At 48.1% G+C, this 19359-nt stretch overlaps 4 gene segments (V, D, J or C); all 4 read left to right on the top strand.

Moving 5' to 3' along the window:
* The first annotated feature begins 5946 nt into the window (after positions 1-5946).
* On the top strand, positions 5947-6719 carry LOC119972169. The segment is given in 3 exon segments: positions 5947-6047; positions 6230-6650; positions 6716-6719. Coding segments are annotated over 3 exon segments (465 nt in total).
* A 1822-nt stretch (positions 6720-8541) lies between these two features.
* Positions 8542-9197, top strand: LOC119972114. The segment is given in 2 exon segments: positions 8542-8589; positions 8684-9197. Coding segments are annotated over 2 exon segments (363 nt in total).
* Positions 9198-14742: 5545 nt separating this feature from the next.
* On the top strand, positions 14743-15514 carry LOC119972170. The segment is given in 3 exon segments: positions 14743-14842; positions 15025-15445; positions 15511-15514. Coding segments are annotated over 3 exon segments (465 nt in total).
* Positions 15515-17286: 1772 nt separating this feature from the next.
* Positions 17287-17979, top strand: LOC119972115. The segment is given in 2 exon segments: positions 17287-17384; positions 17480-17979. Coding segments are annotated over 2 exon segments (399 nt in total).
* The last annotated feature ends 1380 nt before the right edge of the window (positions 17980-19359 follow it).

A 19359-nucleotide genomic window follows, 5' to 3' on the forward strand; every position in this document is an offset into this window, starting at 1 on the left:
TTATGACAATTCTGACTTTATTCTATAAATGGATATAACAAATGTAATAACACATGAACTACAAATAACAAATGATATAACAGGTTCCTCTGCCCTCACCCCTCTCCTCCCTCCCAGACCCAGGATATCTCCCCCCCCCCCCCCCCCCTCCTCAGTTTTCACCCCACCAGCCTCCACATTCAAATATCCTCTGCCAGTTCTGCCAACTCCAGCATGATTCCATCACCAGACACATCTTCCCCTCACTCCCTCTGACTGCATTCCACAGGGACCGTTCCCTCCAGGATACCCTGGTCCACTCCCCCATCACCCCCAACACCTCACCCTCTTCCCAGTGCACCTTCCCATACAATCGCAGATGGTGTAACAGCTGCCCCTTTACCTCCTCCCTGCTCTGATGTGGAGATGCCGGCGTTGGACTGGGGTGAGCACAGTAAGAAGTCTTACAACACCAGGTTAAAGTCCAACAGGTTTGTTTCAAACACGAGCTTTCAGAGCACGGCTCCTTCTTCAGGTGAAGAAGGAGCCGTGCTCCGAAAGCTCGTGTTTGAAACAAACCTGTTGGACTTTAACCTGGTGTTGTAAGACTTCTTACTGTGCTCCTCCCTGCTCAACATCCCAGGGCTGACACACTCTTTCCAAGTGAGGCAGAGCTTCACGCTTACCTCCGTCAATCTGGTCTATAGCATTCGCTGCTCCCAGTGTGATCTACTCTACATTGGAGAGACTAAACACAGACTGGGTGACCGCTTTGCAGAACACCCCCGGTCCATCCACAAGCAGGACCCAGACCTTCCTGTCGCTGCCATTTCAACTCCCCGTCCTGCTCTCACACCCACATGTCCGTCCTTGGCCGACTGTAATGTTCCAGTGAAGCCCAGAGCAAACTGCAGGAACATCACCTCATCTTCCGATTGGACACGCTTACAGCCTTCCAGACTTAACACTGAGTTCAACACCTTCAGACTGTGAACTCTCTCCTCCACTTTCACCCCATTTATATTTCTATCAATTCATTTTCATTTCTTCCATTGATCTGTTTTTCCCTCACCATTGTCCCCTCCCCCCCACCCCACCCCACTTAGACCATCTGTTCCCTGTTCCAAGTTGTCCTTTGACTCACTGCTGACTTTTTCTGCCATCCACACATTCTAATCTCTTTATGTGCCACTATCAGCTCCTTCTTAGCCTTAATCACCATCATTTACATTCCCTACGTCTTTATGTTCATGGCATCTTTGTCAATCTCCACCTATCACTGGCCCCTATCCAGACCCACAACTCCACCCCCTCCCTCACAACAGTATAAATCTCATCCTATTTCCAGTTCTCTGCAGTCTTGGCAAAGAGTTATCCTGACTCGAAGCGTTAGCTCCCTTCTCTCTGCACAGACGCTGTCAGACCTGCTGAGATTGTTCAGTATTTTCTATTTTTGTTTCAGATTCCAGCATCTGCAGTAATTTGCTTTTATAACAATTCTCATATGGTTTAAACTAATCACTCCATCTGCTTTGCCACGTTTTGCAAAACCCCTATAATAATGTAGTCACTGAGTTTTACAGCACATAACCTTTGGCCCATCATGTCTGTGCTGGTCACAAAGCACCTATCCAATTTCCACACCTGTTTCATAACATTGGGGCAGCACGGTGGCACAGTGGTTAGCAAAATAGCTTCACAGCGCCAGGGTCCCAGGTTCGATTCCTGCTTAGGTCACTGTCTGTGTGGAGTCTGCATGTTCTCTGCGTGTGTTTCCACCGGGTGCTCCGGTTTCCTCGCACAGTCCAAAGATGTGCAGGTTAGGTGGATTGGCCGTGCTAAATTGCCCTTAGGTTAGATGGGGTTGCAGGGTTATGGGGATAGGGTGGAGGTGTGGGCTTAACTAGGGTGCTCTTTCCAAGAGCTGGCATAGACTTGATGGGCTGAATGGCCGCCTTCTGCACTGTAAATTCTATGAGATTCTATAACCTTGTATAATGTGGTGTTTCACCTGCTCATCTAAATGCTTCTTAAATGTTGTAAGTTACAAAACTTCCTGTGGTCAAATGGCCAATGAACAATAATAATAATAATCTTTATTATCACAAGTAGGCTTACATTACTGCACTATCCTGGGTTCTGGTCCCAAACTAGTCAAGCCCACACTCACTGAATCTTACTCACTTGCTGCCAACCCACCTCCTCCATTGCTATACCCACATATGTATGTATGTGGCATGCAGCACTGGGATATATTGGTGGCAGAGAGTGGTCCTGGGAGTCCAAAATATTACCTCTGGAAACCATGAAGTCAAAAATGGGTGAGGAAATCTTTAGTCGATTATCATGTACTGTCCTCCCTCAGGTGATGAATCAGTACACCTCTACATTAAACAAAAACACAATGAGTCCTGACAATGTCCTGGTTACTATGGTGGAGATTTGTGCTCCAGAACTGGCCATGCCCCTAGCCAAGGGGTTCTTGTACAACCACAACGGCAACACTGGCATTGATCTGACAGATATGTAGAATTGCGCTAAATCTAATGCATGAAAAGTAAAACATTTCAAATGAAATGAAAAATGAAATGAAAATCGCTTATTGTCACGAGTAGGCTTCAATGAAGTTACTGTGAAAAGCCCCTAGTCGCCACATTCCGGCGCCTGTCCGGGGAGGCTGGTACGGGAATCGAACCGTGCTGCTGGCCTGCTTGGTCTGCTTTAAAAGCCAGCGATTTAGCCGAGTGAGCTAAACCAGCTAAATCAACCAACTACTTCTCTATCAATCTACCAGGAAGCACTTACACAACAATAATCACTAATGTTCAGTTTGAGTCTGGCTGACCACACAGCTTGAGACCTTATCAAAACCTTGGTCCAAACATGGATAACAGAGGTGAGGGAAGAGTGACCTATAAACACACAAACTATCCCAGAATTGTTAAGGAGCAGAAGGAGGCCATTCAGTCCTTTGAACCTGTACTGGCTCACCAAAGAAGCATTATGACTGAGTGCCGTTCATCTGTCTTTTCCCCATGGTATTGCACATTAGGAGCAGGAAGAGGCCATTCAGTCCTTCCAGCTTGTCCTGCCATCCAATAAGATCATGGCTGACCTGGCTGAAACCTCAAACTTACTCCTGGTAACCTTCATCCCCTTGTGTTTTGTAAATTTAGAGTACCCAATTCATTTTTTCCAATTAAGGGGCAATATTGGATTGGATTGGATTTGTTTATTGTCACGTGTACCGAGGTACAGTGAAAAGTATTTTTCTGCAAGCAGCTCAACAGATCATTCAGTACATGGGAAGAAAAGGGAATTAAACAATTCAAGAAAATACATGAGAATACATAATAGGGCAACACAAGATATACAATGTAACTACATAAGCATTGGCATCGGTTGAAGCATACAGGATGTAGTGTTAATGAGGTCAGTCAATAAGAGGGTCATTTAGGAGTCTGGTGACAGTGAGGAAGAAGCTGTTTTTGAGTCTGTTCGTGCGTGTTCTCAGACTTCTGTATCTCCTGCCCGATGGAAGAAGTTGGAAAAGTGAGTAAGCCGGGTGGGGGGGTATTTGATTATGCTGCCTGCTTTCCCCCGGCAGCGGGAGGTGTAGATGGAATCAATGGATGGGAGGCAGGTTCGTGTGATGGACTGGGCGGTATTCACGACTCTCTGAAGTTCCTTGCGGTCCTGGGCCGAGCAGTTGCCATACCAGGCTGTGATGCAGCCCGATAGGATGCTTTCTATGGTGCATCTGTAAAAGTTGGTAAGGGTTAATGTGGACATGCCGAATTTCCTTAGTTTCCTGAGGAAGTATAGGCGCTGTTGTGCTTTCTTGGTGATAGCGTCAACGTGAGTGGACCAGGATAGATATTTGGTGATGTGCACCCCATAGGAATTTGAAACTGCTCACCATCTCCACCTCGGCTCCGTTGATGCTGACAGGGGTGTGTACAGTACTTTGCTTCCTGAAGTCGATGACCAGCTCTTTAGTTTTGCTGGCATTGAGGGACAGATTGTTGTCGTTACACCACTCCACTAGGTTCTCTATCTCCCTCCTGTATTTGGACTCGTCGCTATTCGAGACCCGGCCCACTATGGTCGTATCGTCAGCAAACTTGTAGATGGAGTTGGAACCAAGTTTTGCCACGCAGTCGTGTATGTACAGGGAGTAGAGTAGGGGGCTAAGTACGCAGCCTTGCGGGGAACCGGTATTGAGGACTATTATGGAGGAGGTGTTGGTGTTCATTCTTACTGACTGTGGTTTGTTGGTCAGAAAGTCAAGGATCCAGTTGCAGAGTGGAGAGCCAAGTCCTAGGTTTTGGAGCTTTGATATGAGCTTGGCTGGGATTATGGTGCTGAAGGTGGAGCTGTAGTCAATAACTACAAGTTAATATAGCATGAAGTTAATATAGCATGAATTTAATATAGCATGGCCAATCCACCTACCCTGCATATCTTTGGGTTGTTGGGGGGGGGGGGGGGGCACCCACACAAACACAGGGAGAATGTTCAAACTCCTCATGGACAGTGTCCCAGAGCCGGGATAACCCACTGCACCACCGTGCTGCCCCTTTCACCCCCTTGTTAACCAAGAATCTATCTAGCTCTGCCCTGAAAACAGAGACACAGCTTTCACTGCTTTTTAAGGAAGCGAGTTCCAAATGTTCACTGCCCTCAGAGGAAAACATTCTTCTCATGTTGTCTTAAATTTGTGACCCTTTATTTTTAAACAATGACCTCTAGTTCTAGATTCTCCTCCATCCGAAAAACATCCTCTCCACATCCACCCTGTCAACACCTCTGAGGGGCTCAAATATTTCAAACAAGTTGCCTCTTACTCCTCTGAACTCCAGTGGATACATGCCGAGCTTGTCCAACCTTTCATCATTAGACAACCTGCCCAGTATTATTCTGGTAAACTTTCTCTAAACTTCTTGCAATGAAGAACTGTCCAAGCTTTTTGCTCGGGGATCTTATCTTTGTTTACTTTTCTCATTCAAAGGGCTGAGGAGCAAATTTTGTAAAGAAAAGGGGCGGGATCCTCCACTTTGCCGGCAGCGCACTCACGCCCACGGATTTCCGGATGGCACGGGGATGGCCAGAATGGGTAACCCCATTGGCTGGCTGCTGGGATGGAGGATCCCCATGCTGGTGGGGGCGTGCCATGTCAGAAAATGGGTCTGGTGAGGCCGAGAATCCCACCCAAGGTTTGGTGCTACAATAAGCTGAATAAACTCAACTGATGGGTCAGTGGTGGGAATGTGGATGGATCAGTGGTCGTTAGTGATTGAACCTCTGCAGTGTGTGGGGAAAGTGATCCCACAGTGTGTTTGGGAGGGAATGCTGACCCAGGGATCATGAAGCAATGGTTTGAGATGTGAGTGGCTGAGAGGTGAAGCTATTTCCATCCGTTTGCTCTTCCTCCCCTTCTAGGGTGGAGGCTGTTTTAATAATAATCTTTGTTAGTGTCACAAGTAGGTTTACATTAACACTGCAATGAAGTTACTGTGAAAAGCCCCTAGTCGCCTGTTTGGGTACACAGAGGGAGAATTCAGAATGTCCAATTCACCCAACAGCACGTCTTTTGGGACTTGTGGGAGGAAACCGGAGAGCCCGGAGGAAACCCACGCAGACACGGGGAGAACGTGCAGACTCCACACTGACAGTGACCCAAACTGGGAATCGAACCTAGGACCCTGGCGGTGTGAAGCAACAGTGCTAACCACTGTGCTACCGTGCTGCCCCTGTTGATTTGGGATCTGAAATTGGGGTCAGCGTCGGATATGCGACTGAACCAAGTTTTGTTTAAAATAAATCCTCAAGTGTTTGTGTAATTCAATTGCGTAGTCACTGTAGTGAAAACAAACACAGTGCGTTAAAAATGTGTCAGAGGTGTGGGTGTGGCTTTTGTACAGGAGGCAGCCGCTGCAATCACCCACAGGAAGTTTGTCAGCTCCTCTGTCAGAGTCAGTGTTTAATATAAATGTTACCCAGGAGCTGAACACCTCGCACTGAAACCATGCTGCTGCCCTGGGTCGCCTTAGTTACTTTTTTTCCAGGTAAATTGATTAATTCATTGTCTACATTTGATTTTCTTTAGGTTTTGAAACTCGTTGTAATTGGGATTACCGTACCAGCCTCCCCGAACAGGCACCGGAATGTGGCGACTCGGGGCTTTCCACAGTCATTTCATTTGAAGCCTACTTGTGACAATAAGCAATTTTCATTTATTTCCCCACAGATGGATATTTTGCTCAAGATTTAAAACAGGCTCAACTTTCAGTCACCAAGAAAATGAATAAAAATCCCACCATTTCGTGTGAGCTGGCTGAATCAGTCAGCACTTCCATCATCCACTGGTACAAAGACACAGAGGGTGGCCAGCTGGTCCGCATTCTTTATTTCGATGGCAGTGTTAATCGGGATAGTGGATTTGGCAAAAGGTTTGAGGGGGAGAAGACTGGGTACAGACAGTACAGTCTGCGCATTAACGCCCTCCAGCCAAAGGATTCCGCCACCTATTACTGCGCCTATTGGATTCACACAGCATTAAACAACCATTCAACTTCCTTACAAAAACTCTCCACACATTACAGTTCAAACACCACCCCAAAACCACATCCGATTGAGCTGAAAACTGCCACAAATTCCCTTCAGTTAAGGTTTACACTGTTGTGCATCATAAAATTGACACAAATTAAACAGCTACACTTTCATTCTTTTCCAGTTAATCACGCTGGAATAGAACACAGGCGGTGGGGGGTGGGGGGTGGGGGGGGAGGGGGATGGGCATTAGGAGCTGCTCGTCATTGGCTGAATCTTCTCTCCCATCACCCCATCCTTTTCCAGCTGCGATTGGTTCTCGGATCCCAGATTATTTAAATGGCATTTTTACATCCTCTTTGCTAACGTTTCCCCTACTCTATCTCTGCAACCTTCTCCCAAGTTATATCTTCAGCCCTATCCCATGGAGCCCCAACTCCAACCTTGTAACCCTCTAGAGGGATCTTTTGCTGAACTCTCTACTTTCTCTTCACCTTTATAGACCTTCATGCAAACTATCTTGTTGACTCTTTGCAAATAGACTATTTTAACTTCCTTACGTTACAGCCCTGCCCTGACCATTTGAGGCACCCTCAATTACGACGCGAGAGCGAGGTCGGTAATCAAAAGGCTTTAATCTACAGAGAACTGAACAGCATCCGAGAGAAGTGTGCTCACCACATGGAGCCTTATCCTATATACCGTTTCCTGGGGGCGTAGCCAGAGGCGGAGTCCCCCAGGGTTCCAAGCATCTTAAAGGGGCAAGGTATTAAAGGTCAGGTACCGTTTACAGCAGTTATTAATACCGTTCATCACATTCACCCCCTGTTTAAAAAAAACACATAGTCCGTCTGGGGTGAAGTGGAGTTATAAGTTCAGTCTTTGTGGTGGTCTGATCGTCCGTGCTGATTTCGCTGCTCCGGTGGTGGTGCCATGGATGCGGTCGGTTCCAATGGTGGTATATCCGGGAGCAGGGTTGACTGAGCCTTTGCCCGCCTTGGAGGGGGGGGGGGGGGTTATCAGGGATGATTAGGGTGATCAGTGCTGCCGCCGGCTGGGGGCAGGGGGTGCTAAGGGGGGGGGGGCGCTGTTAGAGTCGGCGGGCGGTGCGGGGCGGGGAGCGTCGGTAGAAGGGGGGGGGGCGGTGGGGAAAACGTCGGGGTCGGTGGGAGAGCCAGCGGCAGTGCACAGACATGTAAAAAGATCTGAATCTCTACAGTGCAGAAGGAGGCCATTCAGCCCATTGAGTCTGCACTGATCCTTGGAAAGAGTACCCTACTTAGGCCCAAGCCCCAACCCGATCCCCATAACCCAGTAACTCCACCTAACCTTTTGGACACTAAGGGGCAAATTAACATCCCCCTAACCTGTGCATCTTTGGACATGTGGGAGGAAACCGGAGCAGCCGGAGGAAACCCACGCAGACGTGGGGAGAACGTGCAGACTGCGCACAGAAACACAAGATAGGAGTTGAATCCGGGTCCCTGACGCTGGGAGGCAGCAGTGTTAACCACTGTGCCGCCGTGTCGTCCATATGAGCTTTGACAGAGTCATTGGACCCGAAACGTTTGCTCTTTTCTCTCCCTACACAGATGCTGCCAGACTTGCTGAGATTTTCCAGCATTTTCTCCTTCCTGCCGTCCATATTGTTCCTCATGTGGGACACATTGAAGAGATGTGGGCCTCTGGCCCTGACCAGGAGGCCCTGACACCTCCCAGTAAGAAGCTTGTGAGATGGTTACTGGAACTGTTTGAATGGGGCAAGGACAGGGCGGGATAGCAGACAGAAGGTCAGTGCCGGGTAATATCAGAAAGCTGGTCCAGCCACTCAGCAGCTGTTCTGGGTGTGGGGAAAGGCAGATTGAAGTGAAACATTAACCGGGTGAAGTAGAAAAACGGCAGCATTGAGGCCACGTGGAGACTCAGCATTGGGTGGAATCGATTGACACAATTTCCGCTGTGGCAGCCTAGTCAGGGTGATGGTTAAACCTCCATCAGTCCAATCTTGGCCAAAGATGGAGGGTCACATTGTGGTGATTTTACTCACCTCTTTCCTCAGTCAGTACTGTCCGTTCAAACTGATTCTTTTGTTTATCATCCCCCCCTCCCCTTATTAACTAATAATCTGATTGATTTGTCTTATCTACTGCAGGGAAATCTGACGCTGTAACGCTGACACAGTCTGCACTCTCCATGACCAGACTTCCCAACAAAACGGTGCGGTTTGAGTGTGAAATCGTCGTTTCAGACTTCGCCAGTGCCATAATCCATTGGTACCGGCAGAGTCCGGGACAGGGGTTACAGAGAATGCTTTATTATAAGAATCCATCCGAGACCGCACAGGACATAACCAACAGGGTGTTATTTGCGGAAAAACGATCTGCCACCGAATCGTGCAGCCTGTTGCTGCGGGACATCAAGGAGGATGAATCCGGAATGTATTACTGTGCTCTCTGGGACCACACTGTCTGAAACCGGAGGGGAGTCTTTACAAAAACCCCACAGCAGCTCATACTCACTCTGAACAAGGTGCTGAAACACAGCTGGAGGGTTAGGACAGTTCCACCGGGGCTGCCCAGACAACATGTTCATTTCACCAGCTTAGTTGCATATTATTTTTGAACTTGGATGAATAAAAATTACTTTGTGAAACCAGTGAGATTTAATTATGACAATTCTGACTTTATTCTATAAATGGATATAACAAATGTAATAACACATGAAATACAAATAACAAATGATATAACAGATTCCTCTGCCCTCACCCCTCTCCTCCCTCCCAGACCCAGGATATCCCCCCCCCCCCCCCCCCCCCCCCCGTCCTCACTTTTCACCCCACCAGCCTCCACATTCAAATATCCTCTGCCAGTTCTGCCAACTCCAGCATGATTCCATCACCAGACACATCTTCCCCTCACTCCCTCTGACTGCATTCCACAGGGACCATTCCCTCCAGGATACCCTGGTCCACTCCCCCATCACCCCCAACACCTCACCCTCTTCCCAGGGCACCTTCCCATACAATCGCAGACGGTGTAACAGCTGCCCCTTTACCTCCTCCCTGCTCAACATCCCAGGGCTGACACACTCTTTCCAAGTGAGGCAGAGCTTCACGTGCCCCCCCTTCAATCTGGTCTATTGCATTCGCTGCTCCCAGTGTGATCTACTCTACATTGGAGAGGCTAAACACAGACTGGGGGACCGCTTTGCAGAACACCCCCCCGGTCCATCCACAAGCAGGACCCAGACCTTCCTGTTGCTGCCATTTCAACTCCCCGTCCTGCTCTCACACCCACATGTCCGTCCTCGGCCGACTGTAATGTTCCAGTGAAGCCCAACGCAAACTGCAGGAACATCACCTCATCTTCCGATTGGACACGTTACAGCCTTCCGGACTTAACACTGAGTTCAACACCTTCAGACTGTGAACTCTCTCCTCCACCTTCACCCCAGTTTTATTTCTATCAATTCATTTTAATTTCTTCCATCGATCTGTTTTTCCCTCACCATTGTCCTCTCCCCCCCCCCCCCCCCCTTAGACCATCTGTTCCCTGTTCCAAGTTGTCCTTTGACTCACTGCTGACTTTTTCTGCCATCCACACATTCTAATCTCTTTATGTGCCACTATCAGCTCCTTCTTAGCCTTAATCACCATCATTTACATTCCCTACGTCTTTATGTTCATGGCATCTTTGTCAATCTCCACCTATCACTGGCCCCTATCCAGACCCACAACTCCACCCCCTCCCTCACAACAGTATAAATCTCATCCTATTTCCAGTTCTCTGCAGTCTTGGCAAAGAGTTATCCAGACTCGAAGCGTTAGCTCCATTCTCTCTGCACAGACGCTGTCAGACCTGCTGAGATTGTTCAGTATTTTCTGTTTTTGTTTCAGATTCCAGCATCTGCAGTAATTTGATTTTATAACAATTCTCATATGGTTTAAACTAATCACTCCATCTGCTTTGCCACGTTTTGCAAAACCCCTATAATAATGTAGTCACTGAGTTTTACAGCACATAACCTTTGGCCCATCATGTCTGTGCTGGTCACAAAGCACCTATCCAATTTCCACACCTGTTTCATAACATTGGGGCAGCACGGTGGCACAGTGGTTAGCAAAATAGCTTCACAGCGCCAGGGTCCCAGGTTCGATTCCTGCTTAGGTCACTGTCTGTGTGGAGTCTGCATGTTCTCTGCGTGTGTTTCCACCGGGTGCTCCGGTTTCCTCCCACAGTCCAAAGATGTGCAGGTTAGGTGGATTGGCCGTGCTAAATTGCCCTTAGGTTAGATGGGGTTGCAGGGTTATGGGGATAGGGTGGAGGTGTGGGCTTAACTAGGGTGCTCTTTCCAAGAGCTGGCATAGACTTGATGGGCTGAATGGCCGCCTTCTGCACTGTAAATTCTATGAGATTCTATAACCTTGTATAATGTGGTGTTTCACCTGCTCATCTAAATGCTTCTTAAATGTTGTAAGTTACAAAACTTCCTGTGGTCAAATGGCCAATGAACAATAATAATAATAATCTTTATTATCACAAGTAGGCTTACATTACTGCACTATCCTGGGTTCTGGTCCCAAACTAGTCAAGCCCACACTCACTGAATCTTACTCACTTGCTGCCAACCCACCTCCTCCATTGCTATACCCACATATGTATGTATGTGGCATGCAGCACTGGGATATATTGGTGGCAGAGAGTGGTCCTGGGAGTCCAAAATATTACCTCTGGAAACCATGAAGTTTACCGCCATCAAGTCAAAAATGGGTGAGGAAATCTTTAGTCGATTATCATGTACTGTCCTCCCTTGGGTGATGAATCAGTACACCTCTACATTAAACAAAAACACAATGAGTCCTGACAACGTCCTGGTTACTATGGTGGAGATTTGTGCTCCAGAACTGGCCATGCCCCTAGCCAAGGGGTTCTTGTACAACCACAACGGCAACACTGGCATTGATCTGACAGATATGTAGAATTGCGCTAAATCTAATGCATGAAAAGTAAAACATTTCAAATCAACCAACTACTTCTCTATCAATCTACCAGGAAGCACTTACACAACAATAATCACTAATGTTCAGTTTGAGTCTGGCTGACCACACAGCTTGAGACCTTATCAAAACCTTGGTCCAAACATGGATAACAGAGGTGAGGGAAGAGTGACCTATAAACACACAAACTATCCCAGAATTGTTAAGGAGCAGAAGGAGGCCATTCAGTCCTTTGAACCTGTACTGGCTCACAAAAGAAGCATTATGACTGAGTGTCGTTCATCTGTCTTTTCCCCATGGTATTGCACATTAGGAGCAGGAAGAGGCCATTCAGTCCTTCCAGCCTGTCCTGCCATCCAATAAGATCATGGCTGACCTGGCTGAAACCTTAAACTTACTCCTGGTAACCTTCACCCCCTTGCGTTTTGTAAATTTAGAGTACCCAATTCATTTTTTCCAATTAAGGGGCAATATTGGATTGGATTGGATTGGATTTGTTTATTGTCACGTGTACCGAGGTACAGTGAAAAGTATTTTTCTGCAAGCAGCTCAACAGATCATTCAGTACATGGGAAGAAAAGGGAATTAAACAATTCAAGAAAATACATGAGAATACATAATAGGGCAACACAAGGGACACAATGTAACTACATAAGCATTGGCATCGGTTGAAGCATACAGGATGTAGTGTTAATGAGGTCAGTCAATAAGAGGGTCATTTAGGAGTCTGGTGACGGGGGGAAGAAGCTGTTTTTGAGTCTGTTCATGCGTGTTCTCAGACTTCTGAATCTCCTGCCCAATGGAAGAAGTTGGAAAAGTGAGTAAGCCGGGTGGGAGGGATCCTTGATTATGCTGCCCGCTTTCCCCCGGCAGCGGGAGGTGTAGATGGAATCAATGGATGGGAGGCAGGTTCGTGTGATGGACTGGGCGGTATTCACGACTCTCTGAAGTTCCTTGCGGTCCTGGGCCGAGCAGTTGCCATACCAGGCTGTGATGCAGCCCGATAGGATGCTTTCTATAGTGCATCTGTAAAAGTTGGTAAGGGTTAATGTGGACATGCCGAATTTCCTTAGTTTCCTGAGGAAGTATAGGCGCTGTTGTGCTTTCTTGGTGATAGCGTCAACGTGAGTGGACCAGGATAGAGATTTGGTGATGTGCACCCCTAGGAATTTGAAACTGCTCACCGTCTCCACCTCGGCTCCGTTGATGCTGACAGGCGTGTGTACAGTACTTTGCTTCCTGAAGTCGATGACCAGCTCTTTAGTTTTGCTGGCATTGAGGGACAGATTGTTGTTGTTACACCACTCCACTAGGTTCTCTATCTCCCTCCTGTATTCGGACTCGTCGTTATTCGAGATCCGGCCCACTATGGTCGTATCGTCAGCAAACTTGTAGATGGAGTTGGAACCAAGTTTTGCCATGCAGTCGTGTGTGTACAGGGAGTAGAGTAGGGGGCTAAGTACGCAGCCTTGCGGGGAACCGGTATTGAGGACTATTATGGAGGAGGTGTTGGTGTTCATTCTTACTGACTGTGGTCTGTTGGTCAGAAAGTCAAGGATCCAGTTGCAGAGTGGAGAGCCAAGTCCTAGGTTTTGGAGCTTTGATATGAGCTTGGCTGGGATTATGGTGCTGAAGGCGGAGCTGTAGTCAATCTACAAGTTAATATAGCATGGCCAATCCACCTACCCTGCATATCTTTGGGTTGTTGGGGGTGGGGGGGGGGGGGGGGGTGGTGGGGGCACCCACACAAACACAGGGAGAATGTTCAAACTCCTCATGGACAGTGTCCCAGAGCCGGGATAACCCACTGCACCACCGTGCTGCCCCTTTCACCCCCTTGTTAACCAAGAATCTATCTAGCTCTGCCCTGAAAACAGAGACACAGCTTTCACTGCTTTTTAAGGAAGCGAGTTCCAAATGTTCACTGCCCTCAGAGGAAAACATTCTTCTCGTGTTGTCTTAAATTTGTGACCCTTTATTTTTAAACAATGACCTCTAGTTCTAGATTCTCCTCCATCCGAAAAACATCCTCTCCACATCCACCCTGTCAACACCTCTGAGGGGCTCAAATATTTCAAACAAGTTGCCTCTTACTCCTCTGAACTCCAGTGGATACATGCCGAGCTTGTCCAACCTTTCGTCATTAGACAACCTGCCCAGTATTATTCTGGTAAACTTTCTCTAAACTTCTTGCAATGAAGAACTGTCCAAGCTTTTTGCTCGGGGATCTTATCTTTGTTTACTTTTCTCATTCAAAGGGCTGAGGAGCAAATTTTGGAAAGAAAAGGGGCGGGATCCTCCACTTTGCCGGCAGCGCACTCATGCCCACGGATTTCCGGATGGCACGGGGATGGCCAGAATGGGAAACCCCATTGGCTGGCTGCTGGGATGGAGGATCCCCATGCTGGTGGGGGCGTGCCATGTCAGAAAATGGGTCTGGTGAGGCCGAGAATCCCACCCAAGGTTTGGTGCTACAATAAGCTGAATAAACTGAACTGAAGGGTCAGTGGTGGGAATGTGGATGGATCAGTGGTCGTTAGTGATTGAACCTCTGCAGTGTGTGGGGAAAGTGATCCCACAGTGTGTTTGGGAGGGAATGCTGACCCAGGGATCATGAAGCAATGGTTTGAGATGTGAGTTGCTGAGAGGTGAAGCTATTTCCATCCGTTTGCTCTTCCTCCCCTTCTAGGGTGGAGGCTGTTTTAATAATAATCTTTGTTAGTGTCACAAGTAGGTTTACATTAACACTGCAATGAAGTTACTGTGAAAAGCCCCTAGTCGCCTGTTCGGGTACACAGAGGGAGAATTCAGAATGTCCAATTCACCTAACAGCACGTCTTTCGGGACTTGTGGAAGGAAACCGGAGCACCCGGAGGAAACCCACGCAGACACGGGGAGAACGTGCAGACTCCACACTGACAGTGACCCAAACTGGGAATCGAACCTAGGACCCTGGCGGTGTGAAGCAACAGTGCTAACCACTGTGCTACCGTGCTGCCCCTGTTGATTTGGGATCTGAAATTGGGGTCAGCGTCGGATATGCGACTGAACCAAGTTTTGTTTAAAATAAATCCTCAAGTGTTTGTGTAATTCAATTGCGTAGTCACTGTAGTGAAAACAAACACAGTGCGTTAAAAATGTGTCAGAGGTGTGGGTGTGGCTTTTGTACAGGAGGCAGCCGCTGCAATCACCCACAGGAAGTTTGTCAGCTCCTCTGTCAGAGTCAGTGTTTAATATAAATGTTACCCAGGAGCTGAACACCTCGCACTGAAACCATGCTGCTGCCCTGGGTCGCCTTAGTTACTTTTTTTCCAGGTAAATTGATTAATTCATTGTCTACATTTGATTTTCTTTAGGTTTTGAAACTCGTTGTAATTGGGATTACCGTACCAGCCTCCCCGAACAGGCACCGGAATGTGGCGACTCGGGGCTTTCCACAGTCATTTCATTTGAAGCCTACTTGTGACAATAAGCAATTTTCATTTATTTCCCCACAGATGGATATTTTGCTCAAGATTTAAAACAGGCTCAACTTTCAGTCACCAAGAAAATGAATAAAAATCCCACCATTTCGTGTGAGCTGGCTGAATCAGTCAGCACTTCCATCATCCACTGGTACAAAGACACAGAGGGTGGCCAGCTGGTCCGCATTCTTTATTTCGATGGCAGTGTTAATCGGGATAGTGGATTTGGCAAAAGGTTTGAGGGGGAGAAGACTGGGTACAGACAGTACAGTCTGCGCATTAACGCCCTCCAGCCAAAGGATTCCGCCACCTATTACTGCGCCTATTGGATTCACACAGCATTAAACAACCATTCAACTTCCTTACAAAAACTCTCCACACATTACAGTTCAAACACCACCCCAAAACCACATCCGATTGAGCTGAAAACTGCCACAAATTCCCTTCAGTTAAGGTTTACACTGTTGTGCATCATAAAATTGACACAAATTAAACAGCTACACTTTCATTCTTTTCCAGTTAATCACGCTGGAATAGAACACAGGCGGTGGGGGGTGGGGGGTGGGGGGGGAGGGGGGTGGGCATTAGGAGCTGCTCGTCATTGGCTGAATCTTCTCTCCCATCACCCCATCCTTTTCCAGCTGCGATTGGTTCTCGGATCCCAGATTATTTAAATGGCATTTTTACATCCTCTTTGCTAACGTTTCCCCCTACTCTATCTCTGCAACCTTCTCCCAAGTTATATCTTCAGCCCTATCCCATGGAGCCCCAACTCCAACCTTGTAACCCTCTAGAGGGATCTTTTGCTGAACTCTCTACTTTCTCTTCACCTTTATAGACCTTCATGCAAACTATCTTGTTGACTCTTTGCAAATAGACTATTTTAACTTCCTTACGTTACAGCCCTGCCCTGACCATTTGAGGCACCCTCAATTACGACGCGAGAGCGAGGTCGGTAATCAAAAGGCTTTAATCTACAGAGAACTGAACAGCATCCGAGAGAAGTGTGCTCACCACATGGAGCCTTATCCTATATACCGTTTCCTGGGGGCGTAGCCAGAGGCGGAGTCCCCCAGGGTTCCAAGCATCTTAAAGGGGCAAGGTATTAAAGGTCAGGTACCGTTTACAGCAGTTATTAATACCGTTCATCACATTCACCCCCTGTTTAAAAAAAACACATAGTCCGTCTGGGGTGAAGTGGAGTTATAAGTTCAGTCTTTGTGGTGGTCTGATCGTCCGTGCTGATTTCGCTGCTCCGGTGGTGGTGCCATGGATGCGGTCGGTTCCAATGGTGGTATATCCGGGAGCAGGGTTGACTGAGCCTTTGCCCGCCTTGGAGGGGGGGGGGGGGTTATCAGGGATGATTAGGGTGATCAGTGCTGCCGCCGGCTGGGGGCAGGGGGTGCTAAGGGGGGGGGGCGCTGTTAGAGTCGGCGGGCGGTGCGGGGCGGGGAGCGTCGGTAGAAGGGGGGGGTCGGTGGGGAAAACGTCGGGGTCGGTGGGAGAGCCAGCGGCAGTGCACAGACATGTAAAAAGATCTGAATCTCTACAGTGCAGAAGGAGGCCATTCAGCCCATTGAGTCTGCACTGATCCTTGGAAAGAGTACCCTACTTAGGCCCCATGCCCCAACCCGATCCCCATAACCCAGTAACTCCACCTAACCTTTTGGACACTAAGGGGCAAATTAACATCCCCCTAACCTGTGCATCTTTGGACATGTGGGAGGAAACCGGAGCAGCCGGAGGAAACCCACGCAGACGTGGGGAGAACGTGCAGACTGCGCACAGAAACACAAGACAGGAGTTGAATCCGGGTCCCTGACGCTGGGAGGCAGCAGTGTTAACCACTGTGCCGCCGTGTCGTCCATATGAGCTTTGACAGAGTCATTGGACCCGAAACGTTAGCTCTTTTCTCTCCCTACACAGATGCTGCCAGACTTGCTGAGATTTTCCAGCATTTTCTCCTTCCTGCCGTCCATATTGTTCCTCATGTGGGACACATTGAAGAGATGTGGGCCTCTGGCCCTGACCAGGAGGCCCTGACACCTCCCAGTAAGAAGCTGTGTGAGATGGTTACTGGAACTGTTTGAATGGGGCAAGGACAGGGCGGGATAGCAGACAGAAGGTCAGTGCCGGGTAATATCAGAAAGCTGGTCCAGCCACTCAGCAGCTGTTCTGGGTGTGGAGAAAGGCAGATTGAAGTGAAACATTAACCGGGTGAAGTAGAAAAACGGCAGCATTGAGGCCACGTGGAGACTCAGCATTGGGTGGAATCGATTGACACAATTTCCGCTGTGGCAGCCTAGTCAGGGTGATGGTTAAACCTCCATCAGTCCAATCTTGGCCAAAGATGGAGGGTCACATTGTGGTGATTTTACTCACCTCTTTCCTCAGTCAGTACTGTCGGTTCCAAACTGATTCTTTTGTTTATCATCCCCCCCTCCCCTTATTAACTAATAATCTGATTGATTTGTCTTATCTACTGCAGGGAAATCTGACGCTGTAACGCTGACACAGTCTGCACTGTCCATGACCAGACTTCCCAACAAAACGGTGCGGTTTGAGTGTGAAATCGTCGTTTCAGACTTCGCCAGTGCCATAATCCATTGGTACCGGCAGAGTCCGGGACAAGGGTTACAGAGAATGCTTTATTATAAGAATCCATCCGAGACCGCACAGGACATAACCAACAGGGTTTTATTTGCGGAAAAACGATCTGCCACCAAATCGTGCAGCCTGTTGCTGCGGGACATCAAGGAGGATGAATCCGGAATGTATTACTGTGCTCTCTGGGACCACACTGTCTGAAACCGGAGGGGAGTCTTTACAAAAACCCCACAGCAGCTCATACTCACTCTGAACAAGGTGCTGAAACACAGCTGGAGGGTTAGGACAGTTCCACCGGGGCTGCCCAGACACCATGTTCATTTCACCAGCTTAGTTTCATATTATTTTTGAACTTGGATGAATAAAAATTACTTTGTGAAACCAGTGAGATTTAATTATGACAATTCTGACTTTATTCTATAAATGGATATAACAAATGTAATAACACATGAAATACAAATAACAAATGATATAACAGATTCCTCTGCCCTCACCCCTCTCCTCCCTCCCAGACCCAGGATATCTCCCCCCCCCCCCCCCCCCCCCGTCCTCACTTTTCACCCCACCAGCCTCCACATTCAAATATCCTCTGCCAGTTCTGCCAACTCCAGCATGATTCCATCACCAGACACATCTTCCCCTCACTCCCTCTGACTGCATTCCACAGGGACCGTTCCTTCCAGGATACCCTGGTCCACTCCCCCATCACCCCCAACACCTCACTCTCTTCCCAGGGCACCTTCCCATACAATCGCAGATGGTGTAACACCTGCCCCTTTACCTCCTCCCTGCTCAACATCCCAGGGCTGACACACTCTTTCCAAGTGAGGCAGAGCTTCACGTGCCCCCCCCTTCAATCTGGTCTATTGCATTCGCTGCTCCCAGTGTGATCTACTCTACATTGGAGAGGCTAAACACAGACTGGGGGACCGCTTTGCAGAACACCCCCCGGTCCATTCACAAGCAGGACCCAGACCTTCCTGTTGCTGCCATTTCAACTCCCCGTCCTGCTCTCACACCCACATGTCCGTCCTCGGCCGACTGTAATGTTCCAGTGAAGCCCAGAGCAAACTGGAGGAACATCACCTCATCTTCCGATTGGACACGTTACAGCCTTCCGGACTTAACACTGAGTTCAACACCTTCAGGCTGTGAACTCTCTCCTCCACCTTCACCCCATTTATATTTCTATCAATTCATTTTCATTTCTTCCATCGATCTGTTTTCCCCTCACCATTGTCCCCTCCCCCCCCCCCACCCCACTTAGACCATCTGTTCCCTGTTCCAAGTTGTCCTTTGACTCACTGCTGACTTTTTCTGCCATCCACACATTCTAATCTCTTTATGTGCCACTATCAGCTCCTTCTTAGCCTTAATCACCATCATTTACATTCCCTATGTCTTTATGTTCATGGCATCTTTGTCAATCTCCACCTATCACTGGCCCCTATCCAGACCCACAACTCCACCCCCTCCCTCACAACAGTATAAATCTCATCCTATTTCCAGTTCTCTGCAGTCTTGGCAAAGAGTTATCCAGACTCGAAGCGTTAGCTCCCTTCTCTCTGCACAGACGCTGTCAGACCTGCTGAGATTGTTCAGTATTTTCTGTTTTTGTTTCAGATTCCAGCATCTGCAGTAATTTGATTTTATAACAATTCTCATATGGTTTAAACTAATCACTCCATCTGCTTTGCCACGTTTTGCAAAACCCCTATAATAATGTAGTCACTGAGTTTTACAGCACATAACCTTTGGCCC

Source organism: Scyliorhinus canicula, chromosome 10, assembly GCF_902713615.1.
Source record: "Scyliorhinus canicula chromosome 10, sScyCan1.1, whole genome shotgun sequence".
Classification (NCBI taxonomy): domain Eukaryota; kingdom Metazoa; phylum Chordata; class Chondrichthyes; order Carcharhiniformes; family Scyliorhinidae; genus Scyliorhinus; species Scyliorhinus canicula.